General features: G+C 47.1%; 1 protein-coding gene across 2 annotated transcripts in view; it reads left to right on the top strand.

The window, feature by feature from the left end:
• Positions 1 to 11,280: 11,280 nt before the first annotated feature.
• The window catches only part of LOC139550048 (collagen alpha-2(VI) chain-like), a 127,598-nt gene continuing 115,886 nt past the window's right edge, over positions 11,281 to 22,992 (top strand). For both annotated transcript variants that reach the window (XM_071360629.1, XM_071360630.1), the window contains exons 1-4: positions 11,281 to 11,465; positions 14,287 to 14,386; positions 14,721 to 14,821; positions 19,673 to 19,816. In XM_071360629.1, coding sequence (XP_071216730.1) covers positions 14,305 to 14,386; positions 14,721 to 14,821; positions 19,673 to 19,816 — 327 coding nt within the window. In that variant the 5' untranslated portion in view covers positions 11,281 to 11,465; positions 14,287 to 14,304. The remainder of the gene's footprint in view (positions 11,466 to 14,286; positions 14,387 to 14,720; positions 14,822 to 19,672; positions 19,817 to 22,992) is intronic.

Here is a 22,992-nt window from a genome sequence, read left to right as displayed (position 1 = left end):
CCACATTTTATACACTGCAATGCTAGCTATCTGTAGCTTATGCTTTCAGTACTAGATACATTTGTTGATCCTTTGATTGGGTGGACAACATGTCAGTTCATGCTGCAAGAGCTCTGATAGGTAGGATGACGTCCTACGGAAGTTGTCATAATTACTGTGTAAGTCTATGGAAGGGGGTGAGAACCATGAGCCTCCTAGGCTTGTATTGAAGTCAATGTACCAAGAGGAGAACAGAAGCTATCTGTCCTCTGGCTACACCATGGTGCTACCCTACAGAGTGCTGTTGAGGCTACTGTAGACATTCATTGAAAAACAGTGTGTTTCAATAAATTATTTGGTGACGTGAATATATAGATTTATCTAGAAAGGATAACTTTTTTAATGTCCTCCCCTTCCTCCTCTAAGGAGCCTCCTCTGCAGGACAGTGGAAGGGAAGGGGTCTCTTCATGAACAGCAAATGGTGTGGTTGAAAAACTACTCAATTGTCATACTTGAGTAAAAGTTAAAAGTGAAAGTCACCCAGTAAAATACAACTTGAGTAAAAGTCTAAAAGTATTTGTTTTTAAATATACTTAAGTATCAAAAGTAAATGTAATTGTTAAAATGTACTTAAGTATCAAAAGTAAAAGTGTAAATCATTTCAAATTCCTTTTATTAAGCAAACCAAATGGCACAATTTTCTTTTCTCTTTTTATTGACGGATAGCCAACACTCAGACATAATTTACAAATGAAGCATTTGTGTTTAATGAAACTGACAGATCAGGGGCAGTAGGGATGACCAGGGATGTTCTCTTGATGTGTGAATTGGACCATTTTCCTGTCAAAATGTAACGAGTACTTTTGGATTTTCGGGAAAATGTATAGAGTCAAAAGTACATTATTTTCTTTAGGAAAATATAAATAGTAAAGTACAGATACCCCAGAAAACTACTTAAGTAGTACTTTAAATTGTTCTGATATTATTAGGGCACAAGGCTAGACCCAAATACAGACACAGGAGGCATGTGGTTGAGCTCCGATATTTATTATACCAAAAGGGGTAGGCAAAAGGCAGGTCGGGGACAGGCGAGAGTTCATAAACCAGGTCAGAGTCCAAACAGGCGATAGGCAGCCTCGAGGTCAGGACAGGCAGGGTGGTCAGGCAGGCGGATTCGGCGTCAAGACAGGCAAAACCAGGAAGGCTGGGGAAAAACAGAGATTGGGAAAAAATAGGAGCTAGGAAAACCGCTGGTTGACTTGGCAAAACAAGACAAACTGGCACAAAGAGACAGGAAACACAGCGAAAAAACACACTGGGGACTAATGGGGAAAACAGGAGACACATGGAGGTGGGTGGAGACAATCACAAAGACAGGTGAAACAGATCAAGGTGTTGCAGATACACACCAGCATATTGATTAGGTCAAAAGGGTTGTTGTCTCTATTAGTGTGTGGTGGGCTGGTTAACACTGGGATAAACTGTGTGGTGGGCTGGTTAACACTGGGATAAACTGTGTGGTGGGCTGGTTAACACTGGGATAAACTGTGTGGTGGGCTGGTTAACACTGGGATAAACTGTGTGGTGGGCTGGTTAACACTGGGATAAACTGTGTGGTGGGCTGGTTAACACTGGGATAAACTGAATAAAGTTAACAGTAGAACAAACACAACGCCTGGCTTATGGAAGCACTTCTCTAAGTGAGAGAATATACACTGCTCAAAAAAATAAAGGGAACACTAAAATAACACATCCTAAATCTGAATGAATTAAATATTCTTATTAAATACTTTTTCTTTACATAGTTGAATGTGCTGACAACAAAATCACACAAAAATGATCAATGGAAATCAAATGTATCAACCCATGGAGGTCTGGATTTGGAGTCACACTCAAAATTAAAGTGGAAAACCACACTACAGGCTGATCCAACTTTGATGTAATGTCCTTAAAACAAGTCAAAATGAGGCTCAGTAGTGTGTGTGGCCTTCACATGCCTGTATGACTTCCATACAACGCCTGGGCATGCTCCTGATGAGGTGGCGGATGGTCTCCTGAGGGATCTCCTCCCAGACCTGGACTAAAGCATCCGCCAACTCCTGGACAGTCTGTGGTGCAACGTGGCGTTGGTGGATGGAGCGAGACATGATGTCCCAGATGTGCTCAATTGGATTCAGGTCTGGGGAACGGGCGGGCCAGTCCATAGCATCAATGCCTTCCTCTTGCAGGAACTGCTGACACACTCCAGCCACATGAGGTCTAGCATTGTCTTGCATTAGGAGGAACCCAGGGCCAACCGCACCAGCATATGGTCTCACAAGGGGTCTGAGGATCTCATCTCGGTACCTAATGGCAGTCAGGCTACCTCTGGCGAGCACATGGAGGGCTGTGTGCCCCCCAAAGAAATGCCACCCCACACCATGACTGACCCACTGCTAAACCGGTCATGCTGGAGGATGTTGCAGGCAGCAGAACGTTCTCCACGGCGTCTCCAGACTCTGTCACGTATGTCACATGTGCTCAGTGTGAACCTGCTTTCATCTGTGAAGAGCACAGGGCGCCAGTGGCGAATTTGCCAATCTTGGTGTTCTCTGGCAAATGCCAAACGTCCTGCACGGTGTTGGGCTATAAGCACAACCCCCACCTGTGGACGTCGGGCCCTCATACCACCCTCATGGAGTCTGTTTCTGACCGTTTGAGCAGACACATGCACATTTGTGGCCTGCTGGAGGTCATTTTGCAGGGCTCTGGCAGTGCTCCTCCTTGCACAAAGGCGGAGGTAGCGGTCCTGCTGCTGGGTTGTTGCCCTCCTACGGCCTCCTCCACATCTCCTGATGTACTGGCCTGTCTCCTGGTAGCGCCTCCATGCTCGGGACACTACGCTGACAGACACAGCAAACCTTCTTGCCACAGCTCGCATTGATGTGCCATCCTGGATGAGCTGCACTACCTGAGCCACTTGTGTGGGTTGTAGACTCCGTCTCATGCTACCACTAGAGTGAAAGCACCGCCAGCATTCAAAAGTGACCAAAACATCAGCCAGGAAGCATAGGAACTGAGAAGTGGTCTGTGGTCACCACCTGCAGAACCACTCCTTTATTGGGGGTGTCTTGCTAATTGCCTATAATTTCCACCTGTTGTCTATTCCATTTACACAACAGCATGTGAAATTTATTGTAAATCAGTGTTATACAGAATCTGTGTATAATATATGATTAGAAAGATTCAAACAGAAAGGTTTAAAAATTATGTAAAACATCACAGCACAATTGAAAAATATATGGCACATGGAAACCAAACGAGGGTGGTCTATGGTGATAGGTAGGATGGGTTGAGTGAGGCTGAGGTGGGATTAAAGAGCTTATGTTTGGGGAAGTATTATTGTTATGCTTTATATAAAAGTGCCATTAGTATGTACAGTTGAAGTGGAAAGTTTACATACACTGAGGTTGGAGTCATTAAAACTTTTTTCAACCACTCCACAAATTTCTTGTTAACAAACTATAGTTTTGGCAAGTCTGTTAGGACATCTACTTTGTGCATGACACAAGTAATTTTTCCAACAATTGTTTACAGACAGATTATTTCACGTGTAAGTCACTCTATCACAATTCCAGTGGGTCAGAAGTTTACATACACTAAGTTGACTGTGCCTTTAGAAGCTTCTGATAGGCTCATTGACATCATTTGAGTCAATTGGAGGTGTACCTGTGGATGTATTTCAAGGCCTACCTTCAAACTCAGTGCCTCTTTGCTTGACATCATGGAAAAATCAGCCAAGACCTCAGAAAATAAATTGTAGACCTCCACAAGTCTGGCTAATCCTTGGGAGCAATTTCCAAACCCCTGAAGGTACCACGTTCATCTGTACAAACAATAGTACACAAGTATAAACAGCATGGGACCAGGCGGCCATCATATCGCTCAGGAAGGAGACATGTTCTGTCTTCTAGAGATGAACATACTTTGGTGCAAATCAATCCCAGAACAACAGCAAAGGACCTTGTGAAGATGCTGGAGGGAACTGGTACAAAAGTATCTATATATACAGTAAAACGAGTCCTAAATCAACATAACCTGAAAGGCCGCTCAGCAAGGAAGAAGCCAATGCTCCAAAACCGCCATAAAAAAGCCAGACTGGGGTGGCAGCATCATGTTGTGGCTTTGCTGCAGGAGGGACTGGTGCACTGCTCCAAAACAGCCAGACTACGGTTTGCAACTGCACATGAGGACAAAGATCTTACCTTTTTTCTTACTTTTTAAAACTTTTTTTAGAGCAAATGTCCTCTAGTCTGTTTGGCCATAATGACCATTGTTATGTTTGGAGGAAAAAGGGGTACGCTTGCAAGCTGAAGAACATCATGCCAACCGTGAAGAACCGGGGGTGGCAGCATCATGTTGTGGGGGTGCTTCCTGCACGAGGGACTGGTGCACTTCACAAAATAGATGGCATCATGAGAAAGGAAAATTATGTGGATATATTGATGCAACATCTCAAGACATCAGTCAGGAAGTTAAAGCTTGGTCGCAAATGGGGCTTCCAAATGGACATTGACCCCAAGCATACTTCCAAAGTTGTGGCAAAATGGCTGAAGGACAACAAAGTCAAGGTATTGGAGTGACCATCACAAAGCCCTGACCTCAATCCTATAGAAAAATTGTGGGCAGAACTGGAAAAGTGTGTGCGAGCAAGGAGGCCTACAAACCTAATAATACAAATATATATTTTAAAGTACTTTAAAGTATTTTTACACCACTGACTCTAGCGCAGTGGAAGTCTATTTACTCATCTTGGAACACCTGATGGTCAAATGATGACCCTTATATAGCGGCTTGCAATATTATTTTGCCTTACAACCTGGAATTAAAATAGATTTTGGGGGGTTTGTATCATTTGATTTACACAACATGCCTACCACTGTGAAGATGCAAAATATTTTTTGTGGGTGAAACAAACAATAAATAAGACAACAACAAAACATTTACTTGAGTGTGCATAACTATTCAGAGTCAATACTTTGTAGAACCACCTTTTTCAGCAATTGCAGCTGCAAGTCTATTGGGGAATGTCTCTATAAGCTTGGCACATCCAGCCACTGGGATTTTTGCCCATTCTTCAAGTCAAAACTGCTCCAGCTCCTTCAAGATGGATGGGTTCCACTGGTGTACAGCAATCTATAAGTCATACCACAGATTATCAATTTTATTGAGGTCTGGGCTTTAACTAGGCCATTTAAATGTTTCCCCTTAAACCACTCAAGTGTTGCTTGAGTGTATGCTTAGGGTCATTGTCCTGATGGAAGGTGAACCTCCGTCCCAGTTTCAAATCTATGGAAGACTCAATAATTTCCCTATATTTAGTGCTATCCATCATTCCTTCAATTCTGACCAGTATCCCAGTCCCTGCCAATGAAAAACATCCCCAGAGGATGATGCTGCCACCACCAGGGGTGATGAGAGGTGTTCGGTTTGCGCCAGACATAGCGTTTTCCTTGATGGCTAAAAAGCTCCATTTTAGTCTCATCTGACCAGAGTACCTTCTTCCATATGTTTGGTGAGTCTCCCACATGCCTTTTGGAGAACACCAAACGTGTTCGCTTATTTTCTTCTTTAAGCAATGGCTTTTTTTCTGGCCACACTTCCATAATGCCCAGGTCTGTGGAGTGTACGGCTTAAAGTGTCCTATGGACAGAATCTCCACTTTTTATTATTATTTTGAGCTTTGCAGCTCCTTCAGGGTTATCTTTGGTCTCTTTGTTGCCTCTCTGATTAATGCCATCCTTGCCTGATCCGTGAGTTTTGGTGGGCGCCCCTCTCTTGGCAGGTTTGTTGTGGTGCCATATTCTTTCCATTTTTTAATAATGGATTTAATGGTGCTCCGTGGGATGTTCAAAGTTTCTGATATTTTTTATAACCCAGCCCTGACCTGTACTTCTCCACAACTTTGTCCCTGACCTGTTTGGCGAGCTCCTTGTTCTTCATGGTGCCCCTTGCTTTGTGGTGTTGCAGACTCTGGGGCCTTTCAGAACAGGTGTATATATACTGAGATCATGTGACAGATCATGAGACACTTAGATTGCACACAGGAGGACTTTATTCAAATAATTATGTGACTTCTGAAGGTAACTGGTTGCACCAGATCTTATTTAGGGACTTCATAGCAAAGGGGATGAATACATATGCACCCAACACTTTTCCGTTTGTAATTTTTTTTTTTTTTTTTGAAACAAGTCATTTGTTTTCATTTTCACTTCACCAATTTGGACTATTTTGTGTATATCCATTATATGAAATCCAAATTTAAAAAATCCATTTCAATGACAGGTTGTAATGCAACAAAATAGGAAAAACGCCAAGGGGGATGAATACTTTTGCAAGGCACTGTACCTCCCGAGAGAGTTTCCGACTGCTGTATATATTAGATTGGGACAAGAAAAAACAACCAGCTGGCACTTTATAAACTCAACGAGGCTATAAACAAGCAGGACACCACGCACCCGGAAGCTGCTTGCCTTGTTGCACTTTCGATGTTCTCCCATGTCACTCTGCTCCTCCGCACACTCCACTGGCTTCCAGTCGAAGCTTGCATCCACTACATGACCATGGAGCTTACGTATAGAACAGCAAGAGGACCTGCCCCTCTCTACCAGGCTCTGATCAAACCCTACACCCCAACCCGAGCACTCCGCTCTGCCACCTCTGGTCTCTTGGCAGCTCCCACTCAGTCCAGTCCAGACTCTTGTCTGTCCACCTCAAATGTGATTTTAATTCTCCATCATTAAGACACGCACAGCTTTCATGTCTCCTTCGCCACTACGGCAATAAAGTCTTAGAGCTCTGTTACTTTACCCACAAGCAAGGATACAAGGCGCTCACTCGTCCACCCTTCGGCAAATCAGATCATGACTCTCCTACTGCTTCCTGTTTACAAGCAGAAGCTCAAACAGGAAGTACCCCATGACATGCTCCGTATGAGAAATGGTCCTCAAATCGGAGGCTATGCTACATGAGATTTGCTAGCACTGACTGGAATATGTTCTGGGACTCCGCCAATAGCATCAACAAGCTAATCACTTCCGTCACCGGCTACATTAGGAAATGCATCGCCGACGTTGTCCCTACAGGTTCGCTGCTTCCCCAATCAAAAGCCCTGGATTAACACTGAGGTTAGTGATAAACTAAAGGACCTATCTACCACACACAGGACTATCGTAGCCAACGCCGAGGTTACAGCTGAGGACAGGAACAAGTACAAGAAGTCCCGCTACAGCCTCTGCAGAGCCATCAAACAAGCCCGCGAACGACCCACCAGATGTGGCAGGGATCTGCCGAACAATGCTTCTCTACCAGATTAACTTAATGCATTTTATGCACACTTCGACAAAAGCAACACTGGGCCATGCACGAGGTTCCCCGGTGACTGGCATATCTCGCCCTCCGTGGCAGACATTAGTAAGGTTTTTAATCAGGTCAACACTCATAAGGCAAGAGGCCGGACGGTATTCCAGGGGGCATTCCAGGCGCAGAACAGCTGGCAGGAATATTCACGTCATTCTCAACCTCTCCTTATCGCAGTCTGAAGCTGACCACCATCATTTCTGTTCACATGAACTCTAAGGTTACCTGCCACAATTAGTACTGACCTGAAGCACTCACATCTATAATCATGAAGTACTTTGAAAGGCTGGTTATGGCACACATCAACTCCATCATCCCAGATACCCTATACCCACCCTAATTTGCATACCAACCCAACAGATCCATAGACAATGTAATCTCTATTGTACTTCACACTGCCCTTTCCCATGGACAAGAGGAACACCTATGTGAGAATGCTGTTCATTGACTTCAGCTCAGCGTTTAACACCATAGTCCCCTCCAAGCTCACTACGAAGCTTTGGTCCCTGGGACTGATCACCTTCCCCCAGGTGGTGAGGGTAGTTAATATCACTTCCACCACGCTGACCCTAAACACGGAGGCCCCTCAGGGGTGTGTGCTTAGTCCCCTCCTGTACTCCCTGTTCACTCATGACTGCACCGCCAGGCACGACTCCAACACCATCATCAAGTTTGCTGACGACACAACGGTGGTAGGCCTGATCACCAGCAATGATGAGACAGCCTACAGGGAGAAGGTCAGTGACCTGGCAGAGTGGTTCCGGAACAACAACCTCTACCACAACAGCAATATGACCAAAAAAACAGATTGTGGAATACAGGAAACAGGCTGGCGGGCGCGCCCCCATCTTCATCAATGCAGAGGAGCTTCAAGTTCCTCGGTGTCCAAATCACTAAGGACTTAATATGGTCTACACACACGCAAACAGTCATGAAGAAAGCGTGACAGCACCTCTTCCCTTTCAGGAAGAGGGGGAAGATCCTCAAAAAGTTATACAGTTGCACCATTGAGAGCATCTTGACTGGCTGCATCACCGCTTGGTGATGCACACGATTGCATGGCCCTACAGCCCAGTATTTCACTGGGGCTGAGCTCCCTGCCATCCGGGACCTCTATATCAGGCGGTGGGAAAGGAAAGCCCGGAAAATTGTTAGTCTCCAGCCACCCAAACCAGTGGTACCAGAGCATCAAGTCTGACATCAACAGGCTCCTGAACAGCTTTTAACCCCAAGCCATAAGACTGCTAAATAGCTAACAAAATGGCTACACTTCCTTGCCTTACTGAAGAGCGTAGTGACCTTCAACGTGGCACCGTCATAGGATGCCACCTTTCCAACAAGTCAGTTTGTCAAATTTCTGCCCTGTTAGAGCTGCCCCTGGTCAACTGTAAGTGCTGTTATTGTGACGTGTAAACGTCTAGGAGCAACAACAGCTCAGCCACGAAGAGGTAGGCCACACAAACTCACAGAACGAGACCGCGAATGCTGATGCGCGTAGCACGTAAAAATGGTCTGTCCTCGGTTGCAACACTACATAGTTCCAAACTGCCTGTCAGCACAATAACTGTTCTTTGGGAGCTTCATGAAAGGGGTTTCCATGGTTGAGCAGCCACACACAAGCCTAAGATCACCATGCGCAATGCCAAGCGTCGACTGGAGTGTTGTAAAGCTCGCCGCCATTGGACTCTGGAGCAGTGGAAAGGCGTTCTCTGGAGTGATGAATCACGCTTCACCATCTAGCAGTCCGATGGACAAATCTGGGTTTGCGGATGCTAGGAGAACGCTACTTGCCCGAATGCATAGTGCCAACTGTAAAGTTAGGTGAAGGAGGAATAATGGTCTGGGGCTGTTTTTCATGCTTCAGGCCCCTTAGTTCCAGTGAAGGGAAATCTTAACGCTACAGCATAAAATGACATTCTAGACGATTCTGTGCTTCCAACTTTGTGGCAACAGTTTGGGGATGGCCCTTTCCTGTTTCAGCATGACAATGCCCCCGCGCACAAAGTGAGGTTCATACAGAGATAGTTTGTCGAGATCGGTGTGGAAGAACTTGACTGGCCTGCACAGAGCCCTGACCTCAACCCCATCGAACACCTTTGGGATGAATTGGAACGTCGAATGCAAGCCAGGCCCAATCGCCCAACATCAGTACCCGACCTCACTAATGCTCTTGTGGCTGAATGGAAGCAAGTCCCCACAGCAATGTTCCAACATCGAGTGGAAAGCCTTCCCAGAATAGTGGAGGCTGTTATAGCAGCAATGTTCCAACATCTAGTGGAAAGCCTTCCCAGAAGAGTGGAGGCTGTTATAGCAGCAATGTTCCAACATCTAGTGGAAAGCCTTCCCAGAAGAGTGGAGGCTGTTACAGCAGCAATGTTCCAACATCTAGTGGAAAGCCTTCCCAGAAGAGTGGAGGCTGTTATAGCAGCAATGTTCCAACATCTAGTGGAAAGCCTTCCCAGAAGAATGGAGGCTGTTATAACAGCAATGTTCCAACATCTAGTGGAAAGCCTTCCCAGAAGAATGGAGGCTGTTATAACAGCAATGTTCCAACATCTAGTGGAAAGCCTTCCCAGAAGAGTGGAGGCTGTTACAGCAGCAATGTTCCAACATCTAGTGGAAAGCCTTCCCAGAAGAGTGGAGGCTGTTACAACAGCAATGTTCCAACATCTAGTGGAAAGCCTTCCCAGAAGAGTGGAGGCTGTTATAGCAGCAATGTTCCAACATCTAGTGGAAAGCCTTCCCAGAAGAGTGGAGTCTGTTATAGCAGCAATGTTCCAACATCTAGTGGAAAGCCTTCCCAGAAGAGTGGAGGCTGTTATAGCAGCAATGTTCCAACATCTAGTGGAAAGCCTTCCCAGAAGAGTGGAGGCTGTTGTAGCAGCAATGTTCCAACATCTAGTGGAAAGCCTTCCCAGAAGAGTGGAGGCTGTTATAGCAGCAATGTTCCAACATCTAGTGGAAAGCCTTCCCAGAAGAGTGGAGGCTGTTATATCAGCAATGTTCCAACATCTAGTGTAAAGCCTTCCCAGAAGAGTGGAGTCTGTTATAGCAGCAATGTTCCAACATCTAGTGGAAAGCCTTCCCAGAAGAGTGGAGGCTGTTATAGCAGCAATGTTCCAACATATAGCAGCAAAGGGGGGACCAACTCCATATAAATGCCCATGATTTTGGAATGAAATGTTGGACCAGCGGGTGTCCACATACTTTTGGTCATGTAGTGTATCTGACCATATAAACATGTATAACACACACACACACACACACACACACACACACACACACACACACACACACACACACACACACACACACACACACACACACACACACACACACACACACACACACACACACACACACACACACACACACACACACGGTTTTGTATTCAGTGATGTTTAGTATAAACGCCTCATGTCTTCAAATCACTACCAGACACAGCCCACATCTCCACATGTAGTGTGTGTGTGCGTGTGTGCGTGCGTGCGTGTGTGCGCGCATGTGTGTAGAGCTCTAAAATGTGCCTAGTTCAATCCCAGTCCATTTCCCTGTGAATCCATCCATGTGTGTTCTATTACCAACCAGATGCTGTGCACCATGGTCTGTGTATGAGCTAAGTGTGTGCCCAGGCCCCAGGCCTCGCTATAAGCACTCATATGGTCGACTTAGAGCCTCCTGAGCTGTCTCAAGCCCTGCTGCAAGGCACAATCAAAACAAGTCATATCACTGAATGCTGAACGGAGATTAACAGGGGCGCGCACCAACACAAGTGCACGTACACACGCGAGCGCTCGTAAACACGCACGCACACATACACGCACGCACACACCCCTCCTGTGGACCTAGGGCGCCTCCACGCGGACGCAGGCGGGAGAACAGGAGGAGGGATCAGAACAGCTCGAGCTCAAGGAGACAAACGGTAGAGCGAGCGCCTCTTCTTCTGAAGGACGCCTGGACCTCGCGCGTATCCAGGACTTTATTATTTTATTCCTCTCTTTTTCTCCTCCTTTCCTCCCGTTCTCTTTCCCACGAGATGAGTGACTGATCCAGAGAGGGTCCTACGCGCTGTTATTCTAAAGTTTTGGGTGAGTTTGGAAAGTTTCAACTGTTGCAGTATCTCTGCGGTAAATTCGCCCAAGTCGCTCTCTCTTTCCCTCTCTTTCTTTCATTCTTTCTTTCTTTCTTTCTCTGTCTCTATGTCTTTCTGTCTCGATTATCATTCATATCCGATTTAAATATACGTTATGTAGTAAATGTGTTTGTGATGTATTTGAATACATGAACGCGCATTGCCTCCACCCTCTTTTGAAGACCCGTTAGTTAGCTATAAAGGATTTGGCAAACGATACATTTTCCATCTTAGACAGAGTTGTTAAAATGCTGCGTATACTTTAGTTCAGCTGGACTCTGTTCAGTCCTGACTGGGTGCGTCCCAGATGCAGGCCTGCACACATTAGAAATCCATGATTTCGTTTTCGTATCGTTCCTGAGACGTTACATTTATTGTAAATATATAATATTCTGCTCAGGTTTGCCCAGTGAATGTGTGTATTATTCTGGAACGCACCCTGTGTGTCTGGGACGCACCCTGTGTATCTGGGACGCACCCTGTGTATTCTGGAACGCACCCTGTGTATCTGGAACGCACCCTGTGTAACGCACCCTGTGTAACGCACCCTGTGGAATGCACCCTGTGTAACGCGCCCTGTGTATCTGGAACGCACCCTGTGTAACTGGGACGCAGAACAAGCCTCCCAGTTCGTCCCCATTAAACCATGCATTACCGGATCTTACCGTGAGAGGAGGCTGCAGGAGCGCATGTCAATGGAAAGTTGTATAGTCGGTGGGCGTGACATTCTTTGTGTGTGTGTGCGTACCTGCGTGCGTGTGTCTGTTTGTAGCCATTCTATAGGCCTACAGGTGCTGCGTGTTGTGAGGGTTTCAGAAACAGTGGAGCGGAGGAGGAGAGGGGAGGAGAAGAGGAGAGAGAAGTTGAGAGGAGAGGGGATGAGAAGAGATGAGAGGAAAGAGAGAGAGAGAAGAGAGGAAAAGGGAAGGGAATGGAAAAGAAGAGGAGACGAGAAAAGGAGAGGAGAACGGAGAGAAGATAGGAGAGAAGGGAGAGGAGAGGAGCGAGAAATTAAGAGAGGAGAGAGAGAGGAGAAGTGAAGAAAGGAAAGAAGAGGAGAGAGAGGAGAGGACAAGTAAGGAAAGGAGAGAAGGGAAGGGAGGAGAGAGAGGAGAGAAGTTAAGGGAGGAGAGGAAAGGAGAGAAGTTAAGGGAGGAGAGAGAGGAGATGAGAGGAGAGAGAGAGAACAGTAGAGGAGAGAGAGAGGAGAAGCGAAGGGAGTAGAGGAGAGAGAGGAGAAACGAGGAGACAGAGGAGAGGAGAGGAGAGAGAAGAGAAGAGAAGTTAAGGGAGGAGAGGAGAGAACAATAGAAACCATGAGTTTTATAACGTTCCATTTATTCCAATTAGCCTCTGATATCTCAGCCCACCAGCCACCACTGCTGGTCATAAATGAATGGGTGAATGAGATGTTGAGAGGCAGGCAACCAGCTCCACAACATGGCAACCAGCTCCACAACATGGCAACCAGCTCCACAACATGGCAACCAGCTCCACAGTTGGCCAATCTCTCTTTGTATTCTATTATTTCAATTGGTAGTTACAGTCTTGTCCCATCGCTGCAACTCCCGTACGGAATCGGGAGAGGCGAAGGTCGAGAGCCGTGCGTCCTCCGAAACACGACCCCCCCCCCCCCCCCAAGCCGCACTGCTTCTTGACACAATGCCCACTTAACCCGGAAGCCAGCCGCACCAATGTGTTGGAGGAAACACCGTACACCTGGCGACCGTGTCAGCGTGCACTGCGCCCGGCCCGCCACAGGAGTCGCTAGTGCGTGATGGTTTGGCGTGCCGGCCAAACCCTCCCCTAACCCGCCGGACCAATTGTGCGCCGCACCATGGGTCTCCCGGTCGCGGCCAGCTGCGACAGAGCCTGGACTCTAACCAGAATCTCTAGTGGCACAGCGAACACTGTGATGCAGTGTCTTAGACCACTGAGACAGAGCCTGGACTAGAACCAGGATCTCTAGTGTCACAGCTAACACTGTGATGGAGCTTGGACTCTAACCAGAATCTCTAGTGTCACAGCTAACACTGTGATGGAGCCTGGACTCTAACCAGAATCTCTAGTGTCACAGCTAACACTGTGATGGAGCCTGGACTCTAACCCAGGATCTCTAGTGGCACAGCGAACACTGTGATGCAGTGTCTTAGACCACTGAGACAGAGCCTGGACTCTAACCAGGATCTCTAGTGTCACAGCTAACACTGTGATGGAGCCTGGACTCTAACCAGGATCTCTAGTGTCACAGCTAACACTGTGATGGAGCCTGGACTCTAACCAGGATCTCTAGTGTCACAACTAACACTGTGATGCAGTGTCTTAGACCACTGAGACTGATGCTGACTTCCTATTACTGTCCAGGCATCTGTATGTGAGGGGTATCTGTATGTGAGGGGTATCTGTATGTGAGGGGCATCTGTATGTGAGGGGTATCTGTATGTGAGGGGTATCTGTATGTGAGGGGTATCTGTATGTGAGGGGCATCTGTATGTGAGGGGTATCTGTATGTGAGGGGTATCTGTATGTGAGGGGTATCTGTATGTGAGGGGCATCTGTATGTGAGGGGTATCTGTATGTGAGGGGTATCTGTATGTGAGGGGTATCTGTATGTGAGAGGTATCTGTATGAATTCTATGCTAATGTGATTTTGTGTGTGTGTGTGTGTGTCTGTGTGTGTGTGTGTGTGTGTGTGTGTGTGTGTGTGTGTGTGTGTGTGTGTGTGTGTGTGTGTGTCTGTGTGTGTGTGTGTGTGTGTGTGTGTGTGTGTGTGTCAGGTCGGTTAGAAGGAGAGGATGATGATGAGGTCCGAGGTCATCGCGCTGTGCTTCCTGTTCGGAGCCGCGGCACACGCACAGGCCGTCCCAGAATGCAACAGTGAGTTCCCTTTACACCATGCAACTGTCTGGTTCTGTCATCATACTCCAGTCCCCAGTGGTCCTGGTCTAAAGTAGTGCACTATATTCGGCCCTGATCAAAAGTAGTGCACTAAATTGGGCATAGGGTGTCATTTGGGACTCATGCAGCCTGTATTAAACTTATCACAGATGTTCCTTGATGTTTCTCAGTTTGGTTTACACAACAATAACCAAGACATTGACTTTTAGATTCAGTTGATATTAATGTGATTATGTTTACATGTGCGTTTCTGTTAACATGTGTACTAATGGGGTTGTGTGTGTGTGTGTGTGTGTGTATGTGTGTCTTGCAGAGAAACATGAGTGTCCTATAGATGTGTACTTTACGATCGACACGTCTGAGACCATCGCCCTGCAAGAACCTCCCCCTGGATCGCTGGTGGAGAGCATTAAGGTTCCTACTACTATATTATAACGTTCCCCCTCCCCCTGGATCACTGGTGGAGAGCATTAAGGTTCCTACTACTATATTATAATGTTCCCCCTCCCCCTGGATCACTGGTAGAGAGCATTAAGGTTCCTACTACTATATTATAATGTCCCCCCTCCCCCTGGATCACTGGTGGAGAGCATTAAGGTTCCTACTACTATATTTTAATGTTCCCCCTCCCCCTGGATCACTGGTAGAGAGCATTAAGGTTCCTACTACTATATTATAATGTCCCCCCTCCCCCTGGATCACTGGTGGAGAGCATTAAGGTTCCTACTACTATATTTTAATGTTCCCCCTCCCCCTGGATCACTGGTGGAGAGCATTAAGGTTCCTACTACTATATTATAATGTTCCCCCTCCCCCTGGATCACTAGTGGAGAGCATTAAGGTTCGTACTACTATATTATAATGTTCCCCCTCCCCCTGGATCACTGGTGGAGAGCATTAAGGTTCCTACTACTATATTATAATGTTCCCCCTCCCCCTGGATCACTGGTGGAGAGCATTAAGGTTCCTACTACTATATTATAATGTTCCCCCTCCCCCTGGATCACTGGTAGAGAGCATTAAGGTTCCTACTACTATATTATAATGTTCCCCCTCCCCCTGGATCACTGGTGGAGAGCATTAAGGTTCCTACTACTATATTTTAATGTTCCCCCTCCCCCTGGATCACTGGTGGAGAGCATTAAGGTTCCTACTACTATATTATAATGTTCCCCCTCCCCCTGGATCACTAGTGGAGAGCATTAAGGTTCCTACTACTATATTATAATGTTCCCCCTCCCCCTGGATCACTGGTGGAGAGCATTAAGGTTCCTACTACTATATTATAATGTTCCCCCTCCCCCTGGATCACTGGTGGAGAGCATTAAGGTTCCTACTACTATATTATAATGTTCCCCCTCCCCCTGGATCTCTGGTGGAGAGCATTAAGGTTCCTACTACTATATTATAATGTTCCCCCTCCCCCTGGATCACTGGTGGAGAGCATTAAGGTTCCTACTACTATATTATAATGATACCCCTCCCCCTGGATCACTGGTGGAGAGCATTAAGGTTCCTACTACTATATTATAATGTCCCCCCTCCCCCTGGATCACTGGTGGAGAGCATTAAGGTTCCTACTACTACTACTATATTATAATGTTCCCCCTCCCCCTGGATCACTGGTGGAGAGCATTAAGGTTCCTACTACTATATTATAATGTTCCCCCTCCCCATGGATCACTGGTGGAGAGCATTAAGGTTCCTACTACTATATTATAATGTTCCCCCTCCCCCTGGATCACTGGTGGAGAGCATTAAGGTTCCTACTACTATATTATAATGTTCCCCCTCCCCCTGGATCACTGGTGGAGAGCATTAAGGTTCCTACTACTATATTATAATGTTCCCCCTCCCCCTGGATCACTGGTGGAGAGCATTAAGGTTCCTACTACTATATTATAATGTTCCCCCTCCCCCTGGATCACTGGTGGAGAGCATTAAGGTTCCTACTACTATATTATAATGTTCCCCCTCCCCCTGGATCACTGGTGGAGAGCATTAAGGTTCCTACTACTATATTATAATGTTCCCCCTCCCCCTGGATCACTGGTGGAGAGCATTAAGGTTCCTACTACTATATTATAATGTTCCCCCTCCCCCTGGATCACTGGTGGAGAGCATTAAGGTTCCTACTACTATATTATAATGTTCCCCCTCTCCCTGGATCACTGGTGGAGAGCATTAAGGTTCCTACTACTATATTATAATGTTCCCCCTCCCCCTGGATCACTGGTGGAGAGCGTTAAGGTTCCTACTACTATATTATAATGTTCCCCCTCCCCCTGGATCACTGGTGGAGAGCGTTAAGGTTCCTACTACTATATTATAATGTTCCCCCTCCCCCTGGATCACTGGTGGAGAGCATTAAGGTTCCTACTACTATATTATAATGTTCCCCCTCCCCATGGATCACTGATGGAGAGCATTAAGGTTCCTACTACTATATTATAATGTTCCCCCTCCCCCTGGATCACTGGTGGAGAGCATTAAGGTTCCTACTACTATATTATAATGTTCCCCCTCCCCCTGGATCACTGGTGGAGAGCATTAAGGTTCCTACTACTATATTATAATGTTCCCCCTCCCCCTGGATCACTGGTGGAGAGCATTAAGGTTCCTACTACTATATTATAATGTTCCCCCTCCCCCTGGATCACTGGTGGAGAGCATTAAGGTTCCTACTACTATATTATAATGTTCCCCCTCCCCCTGGATCACTGGTGGAGAGCATTAAGGTTCCTACTACTATATTATAATGTTCCCTCTCCCCCTGGATCACTGGTGGAGAGCATTAAGGTTCCTACTACTATATTATAATGTTCCCCCTCCCCCTGGATCACTGGTGGAGAGCATTAAGGTTCCTACTACTGTATTATAATGTTCCCCCTCCCCCTGGATCACTGGTGGAGAGCATTAAGGTTCCTACTACTACTACTATATTATAATGTTCCCCCTCCCCCTGGATCACTGGTGGAGAGCATTAAGGTTCCTACTACTATATTATAATGTTACCCCTCCCCATGGATCACTGGTGGAGAGCATTAAGGTTCCTACTACTACTACTATATTATAATGTTCCCCCTCCCCCTGGATCACTGGTGGAGAGCATTAAGGTTCCTACTACTATATTATAATGTTCCCCCTCCCCCTGGATCACTGGTGGAGAGCATTAAGGTTCCTACTACTATATTATAATGTTCCCCCTCCCCCTGGATCACTGGTGGAGAGCATTAAGGTTCCTACTACTATATTATAATGTTCCCCCTCCCCCTGGATCACTGGTGGAGAGCATTAAGGTTCCTACTACTATATTATAATGTTCCCCCTCCCCCTGGATCACTGGTGGAGAGCATTAAGCTTCCTACTACTATATTATAATGTTCCCCCTCCCCCTGGATCACTGGTGGAGAGCATTAAGGTTCCTACTACTATATTATAATGTTCCCCCTCCCCCTGGATCACTGGTGGAGAGCATTAAGGTTCCTACTACTATATTATAATGTTCCCCTCCCCCTGGATCACTGGTGGAGAGCATTAAGGTTCCTACTACTATATTATAATGTTCCCCCTCCCCCTGGATCACTGGTGGAGAGCATTAAGGTTCCTACTACTATATTATAATGTTCCCCCTCCCCCTGGATCACTGGTGGAGAGCATTAAGGTTCCTACTACTATATTATAATGTTCCCCCTCCCCCTGGATCACTGGTGGAGAGCATTAAGGTTCCTACTACTATATTATAATGTTCCCCCTCCCCCTGGATCACTGGTGGAGAGCATTAAGGTTCCTACTACTACTACTATATTATAATGTTCCCCCTCCCCCTGGATCACTGGTGGAGAGCATTAAGGTTCCTACTACTATATTATAATGTTCCCCCTCCCCCTGGATCACTGGTGGAGAGCATTAAGGTTCCTACTACTATATTATAATGTTCCCCCTCCCCCTGGATCACTGGTGGAGAGCATTAAGGTTCCTACTACTATATTATAATGTTCCCCCTCCCCCTGGATCACTGGTGGAGAGCATTGAGGTTCCTACTACTACTACTATATTATAATGTTCCCCCTCCCCCTGGATCACTGGTGGAGAGCATTAAGGTTCCTACTACTACTACTATATTATAATGTTCCCCCTCCCCCTGGATCACTGGTGGAGAGCATTAAGGTTCCTACTACTATATTATAATGTTACCCCTCCCCATGGATCACTGGTGGAGAGCATTAAGGTTCCTACTACTACTACTATATTATAATGTTCCCCCTCCCCCTGGATCACTGGTGGAGAGCATTAAGGTTCCTACTACTATATTATAATGTTCCCCCTCCCCCTGGATCACTGGTGGAGAGCATTAAGGTTCCTACTACTATATTATAATGTTCCCCCTCCCCCTGGATCACTGGTGGAGAGCATTAAGGTTCCTACTACTATATTATAATGTTCCCCCTCCCCCTGGATCACTGGTGGAGAGCATTAAGGTTCCTACTACTATATTATAATGTTCCCCCTCCCCCTGGATCACTGGTGGAGAGCATTAAGGTTCCTACTACTATATTATAATGTTCCCCCTCCCCCTGGATCACTGGTGGAGAGCATTAAGGTTCCTACTACTATATTATAATGTTCCCCCTCCCCCTGGATCACTGGTGGAGAGCATTAAGGTTCCTACTACTATATTATAATGTTCCCCTCCCCCTGGATCACTGGTGGAGAGCATTAAGGTTCCTACTACTATATTATAATGTTCCCCCTCCCCCTGGATCACTGATGGAGAGCATTAAGGTTCCTACTACTATATTATAATGTTCCCCCTCCCCCTGGATCACTGGTGGAGAGCATTAAGGTTCCTACTACTATATTATAATGTTCCCCCTCCCCCTGGAAAACTGGTGGAGAGCATTAAGGTTCCTACTACTATATTATAATGTTCCCCCTCCCCCTGGATCACTGGTGGAGAGCATTAAGGTTCCTACTACTATATTATAATGTTCCCCCTCCCCCTGGATCACTGGTGGAGAGCATTAAGGTTCCTACTACTACTACTATATTATAATGTTCCCCCTCCCCCTGGATCACTGGTGGAGAGCATTAAGGTTCCTACTACTATATTATAATGTTCCCCCCCCCCCCTGGATCACTGGTGGAGAGCATTAAGGTTCCTACTACTATATTATAATGTTACCCCTCCCCATGGATCATAGATAGATGGATGGATGGATAGATATTTTTCTAAACCCTTCATTCTCCTTGATGTGTGTGCAGATGTTTACAGAGCGTTTTGCAGAGCGTCTGGAGGATGCTGACTATAAAGGTCTGGTCCAGATCAGATGGCAGTTAGGAGGACTACACTTCTCCCAGACACAACAGATCTTCAGCCGCATACAGGCCAAGGACGCCTTCATTCAGGTGGGTCTAACATGCTTATAGAGAAGGGCTCTCAACATGCACTGCACTGACACAAATGACTGATGATTGGTTGAAAGAAATTGATAATAAGAAGATTGTGGGAGCTGTACTGTTAGATTTCAGTGCAGCCTTTGATATTATTGACCATAACCTGCTGTTGAGAAAACATATGTAATGGCTTTTCAACCTGAATCCATATCGTGGATTCAGAGCTATCTATCTAATAGAACTCAAAGGGTTTTCTTTAATGGAAGCTTCTCTAATGTCAAACATGTAAAGTGTGGTGTACCACAGGGCAGCTCTCTAGGCCCTCTACCCTTTTCTATTTTCATCAATGACCTGCCACTGGCATTAAACAAAGCATGTGTGTCCATGTATGTTGATGATTCAACCATATACGCATCAGCAACCACAGCTAATGATGTCACTGAAACCCTTAACAAATAGTTGCAGTCTGTTTTGGAATGGGTGGCCAGTAATCAACTGGTCCTGAACATCTCTAAAACTAAGAGCATTGTATTTGGTACAAATCATTCCCTAAGTTCTAGACCTCAGCTGAATCTGGTAATGAATGGTGTGTCTGTTGAACAAGTTGAAGAGACTAAATTACTTGGCGTTACCTTAGATTGTAACTGTCATGGTCAAAACATATAGATTCAATGGTTGTAAAGATGGGGAGAGGTCTGACCGTAATAAAGAGATGCTCTGATGTTTTGACACCACACTCCAAAAAGCAAGTCCTGCAGGCTCTAGTTTTGTCTAATCTTGATTATTGTCCAGTCGTGTGGTCCAGTGCTGCAAGGAAAGACCTAGTTAAGCTGCAGCTGTCCCAGAACAGAGCGGCACATTCTGCTCTTCGTTGTAATCAGAGGACTGATATAAATACTATGCTGCCAGTCTCTCTTGGCTTTTTATAAAAAACATTCATGTGTTGAAAATCCCTAATTGTTTGCGTAGTCAACTTACACACAGCTCTGACACACACACTTGTCCCACCAGACATGCCACCAGGGGTCTTTTCACAGTCCCCAAATCCAGAACAAATTCAAGAAAGTGTACAGTATTATATAGAGCCCTTATTGCATGGAACTCCCTTCCATCTCATATTGCTCAAATAAACAGCAAACCTGGTTTCAATAAACAGATAAAGCAACACCTCACGGCACCTCTCCCCTATTTGACCTAGATTGTTTGTGTGTATGCATTGATATGTAGGCTACGTGTGTCTTTATAAAGGTATGTAGTTTTGTCCTTGAGCTGTTCTTGTCTATTGATGTTCTGTATTATGTCATTCTGTATTATGTTTCTGTCACGATCGTGTGGAGGAGAGACGGACCAAAACGCAGCATGAGGAAAATAAGCCATCTTCTTTTAATTAAACGAACGAAGATGAACATGAAACGAAAACACTATTACAAACAAACAAAACAACAAATGATCGTGAAGCTAAATAACGCAAGTGCCCAGACAAGCAACAACCGTTAAACAAGACAACTACCCACAAAAGCCTACTGCCTATGGCTACCTTAAATATGGCTCCCAATCAGAGACAAATGAATGACAGCTGTCTCTGATTGAGACCCAATCTAGGCAGCCATAGACATAACTAGACAACCTAACAAACTCTATCCCATACACATACAACACCCATAGACTAACCAAAACACACACAACATACAATGCCCACCCCAACTCACGCCCTGACCAACTAAACAATAATCAAAATAACATAAAAATAGGTCAGGAACGTGACATAACCCCCCCCTCAAGGTGCGTACTCCGAACGCACCACCAAAGGTCTAGGGGAGGGTCTGGGTGGGCATCTGTCCACGGTGGTGGCTCCGGCTCTGGACGCTGTCCCCACACCACCATAGTCACTCCCCGCTTCCGTATGACCACCCTCCAACTAAACCCACCTAACTGAAGGGGCAGCATCGGGATAAGGGGCAGCACCGGGATAAGGGGCAACACCGGGATGAGGGACGGCAGCTCCGGGCTGAGGGACGGCAGCTCCGGGCTGAGGGACGGCAGCTCCGGGCTGAGGGACGGCAGCTCCGGGCTGAGGGACGGCAGCTCCGGGCTGAGGGACGGCAGCTCCTGGCTGGCTGGCGGATCCTGGCTGGCTGGCGGATCCTGGCTGGCTGGCTCTGGCTGGTCATGGCTGGCTGACGGCTCTGGCTGGTCATGGCTGGCTGACGGCTCTGGCTGGTCATGGCTGGCTGACGGCTCTGGCTGGTCATGGCTGGCTGACGGCTCTGGCTGGTCATGGCTCGCTGACGGCTCTGGCTGGTCATGGCTCGCTGACGGCTCTGGCTGGTCATGGCTCGCTGACGGCTCTGGCTGGTCATGGCTCGCTGACGGCTCTGGCTGGTCATGGCTCGCGGAAGGCTCTGGCTGATCCGGTCTGGCGGAAGGCTCTGGCTGATCCGGTCTGGCGGAAGGCTCTGGCTGATCCGGTCTGGCGGAAGGCTCTGGCTGATCCGGTCTGGCGGAAGGCTCTAGCGGCTCCTGTCTGGCGGACGGCTCTAGCGGCTCCTGTCTGGCGGACGGCTCTGTAGGCTCATGGCAGACGGGCGGCTTTGCAGGCTCATGGCAGACGGGCGGCTTTGCAGGCTCATGGCAGACGGACAGTTCAGACGGCGTAGGGCAGACGGGCAGTTCAGACGCCGCTGGGCAGACGGGCAGTTCAGGCGCCGCTGGGCAGACGGGCAGTTCAAGCGCCGCTGGGCAGACGGGCAGTTCAGGCGCCGCTGGGCAGACGGGCAGTTCCGGCGCCGCTGGGCAGACGGGCAGTTCAGACGCCGCTGGGCAGACGGCAGACTCTGGCCGGCTGAGACGCACTGTAGGCCTGGTGCGTGGTACCGGAACTGGAGGTACCGGGCTAAGGACACGCACCTCAGGTCGAGTGCGGGGAGAAGGAACAGTGCGTCCAGGGCTCTGGAGACGCACAGGAGGCTTGGTGCATGGTGCCGGAACTGGAGGCACTGGGCTGGAGACACGCACCATAGGGAGAGTGCGTGGAAGAGGAACAGGGCTCTGGAGATGCACTGGAAGCCTGGTGCGTGGTGTAGGCACTGGTGGTACTGGACTGGGGTGGGAAGGTGGCGCCGGATATACCGGACCGTGAAGGAGGACACGTGCTCTTGAGCACCGAGCCTCCCCAACCTTACCAGGTT

This window comes from Salvelinus alpinus, chromosome 23 (assembly GCF_045679555.1).
Source record: "Salvelinus alpinus chromosome 23, SLU_Salpinus.1, whole genome shotgun sequence".
Lineage (NCBI taxonomy): Eukaryota > Metazoa > Chordata > Actinopteri > Salmoniformes > Salmonidae > Salvelinus > Salvelinus alpinus.
This window is presented reverse-complemented; position numbering and strand designations above follow the sequence as displayed.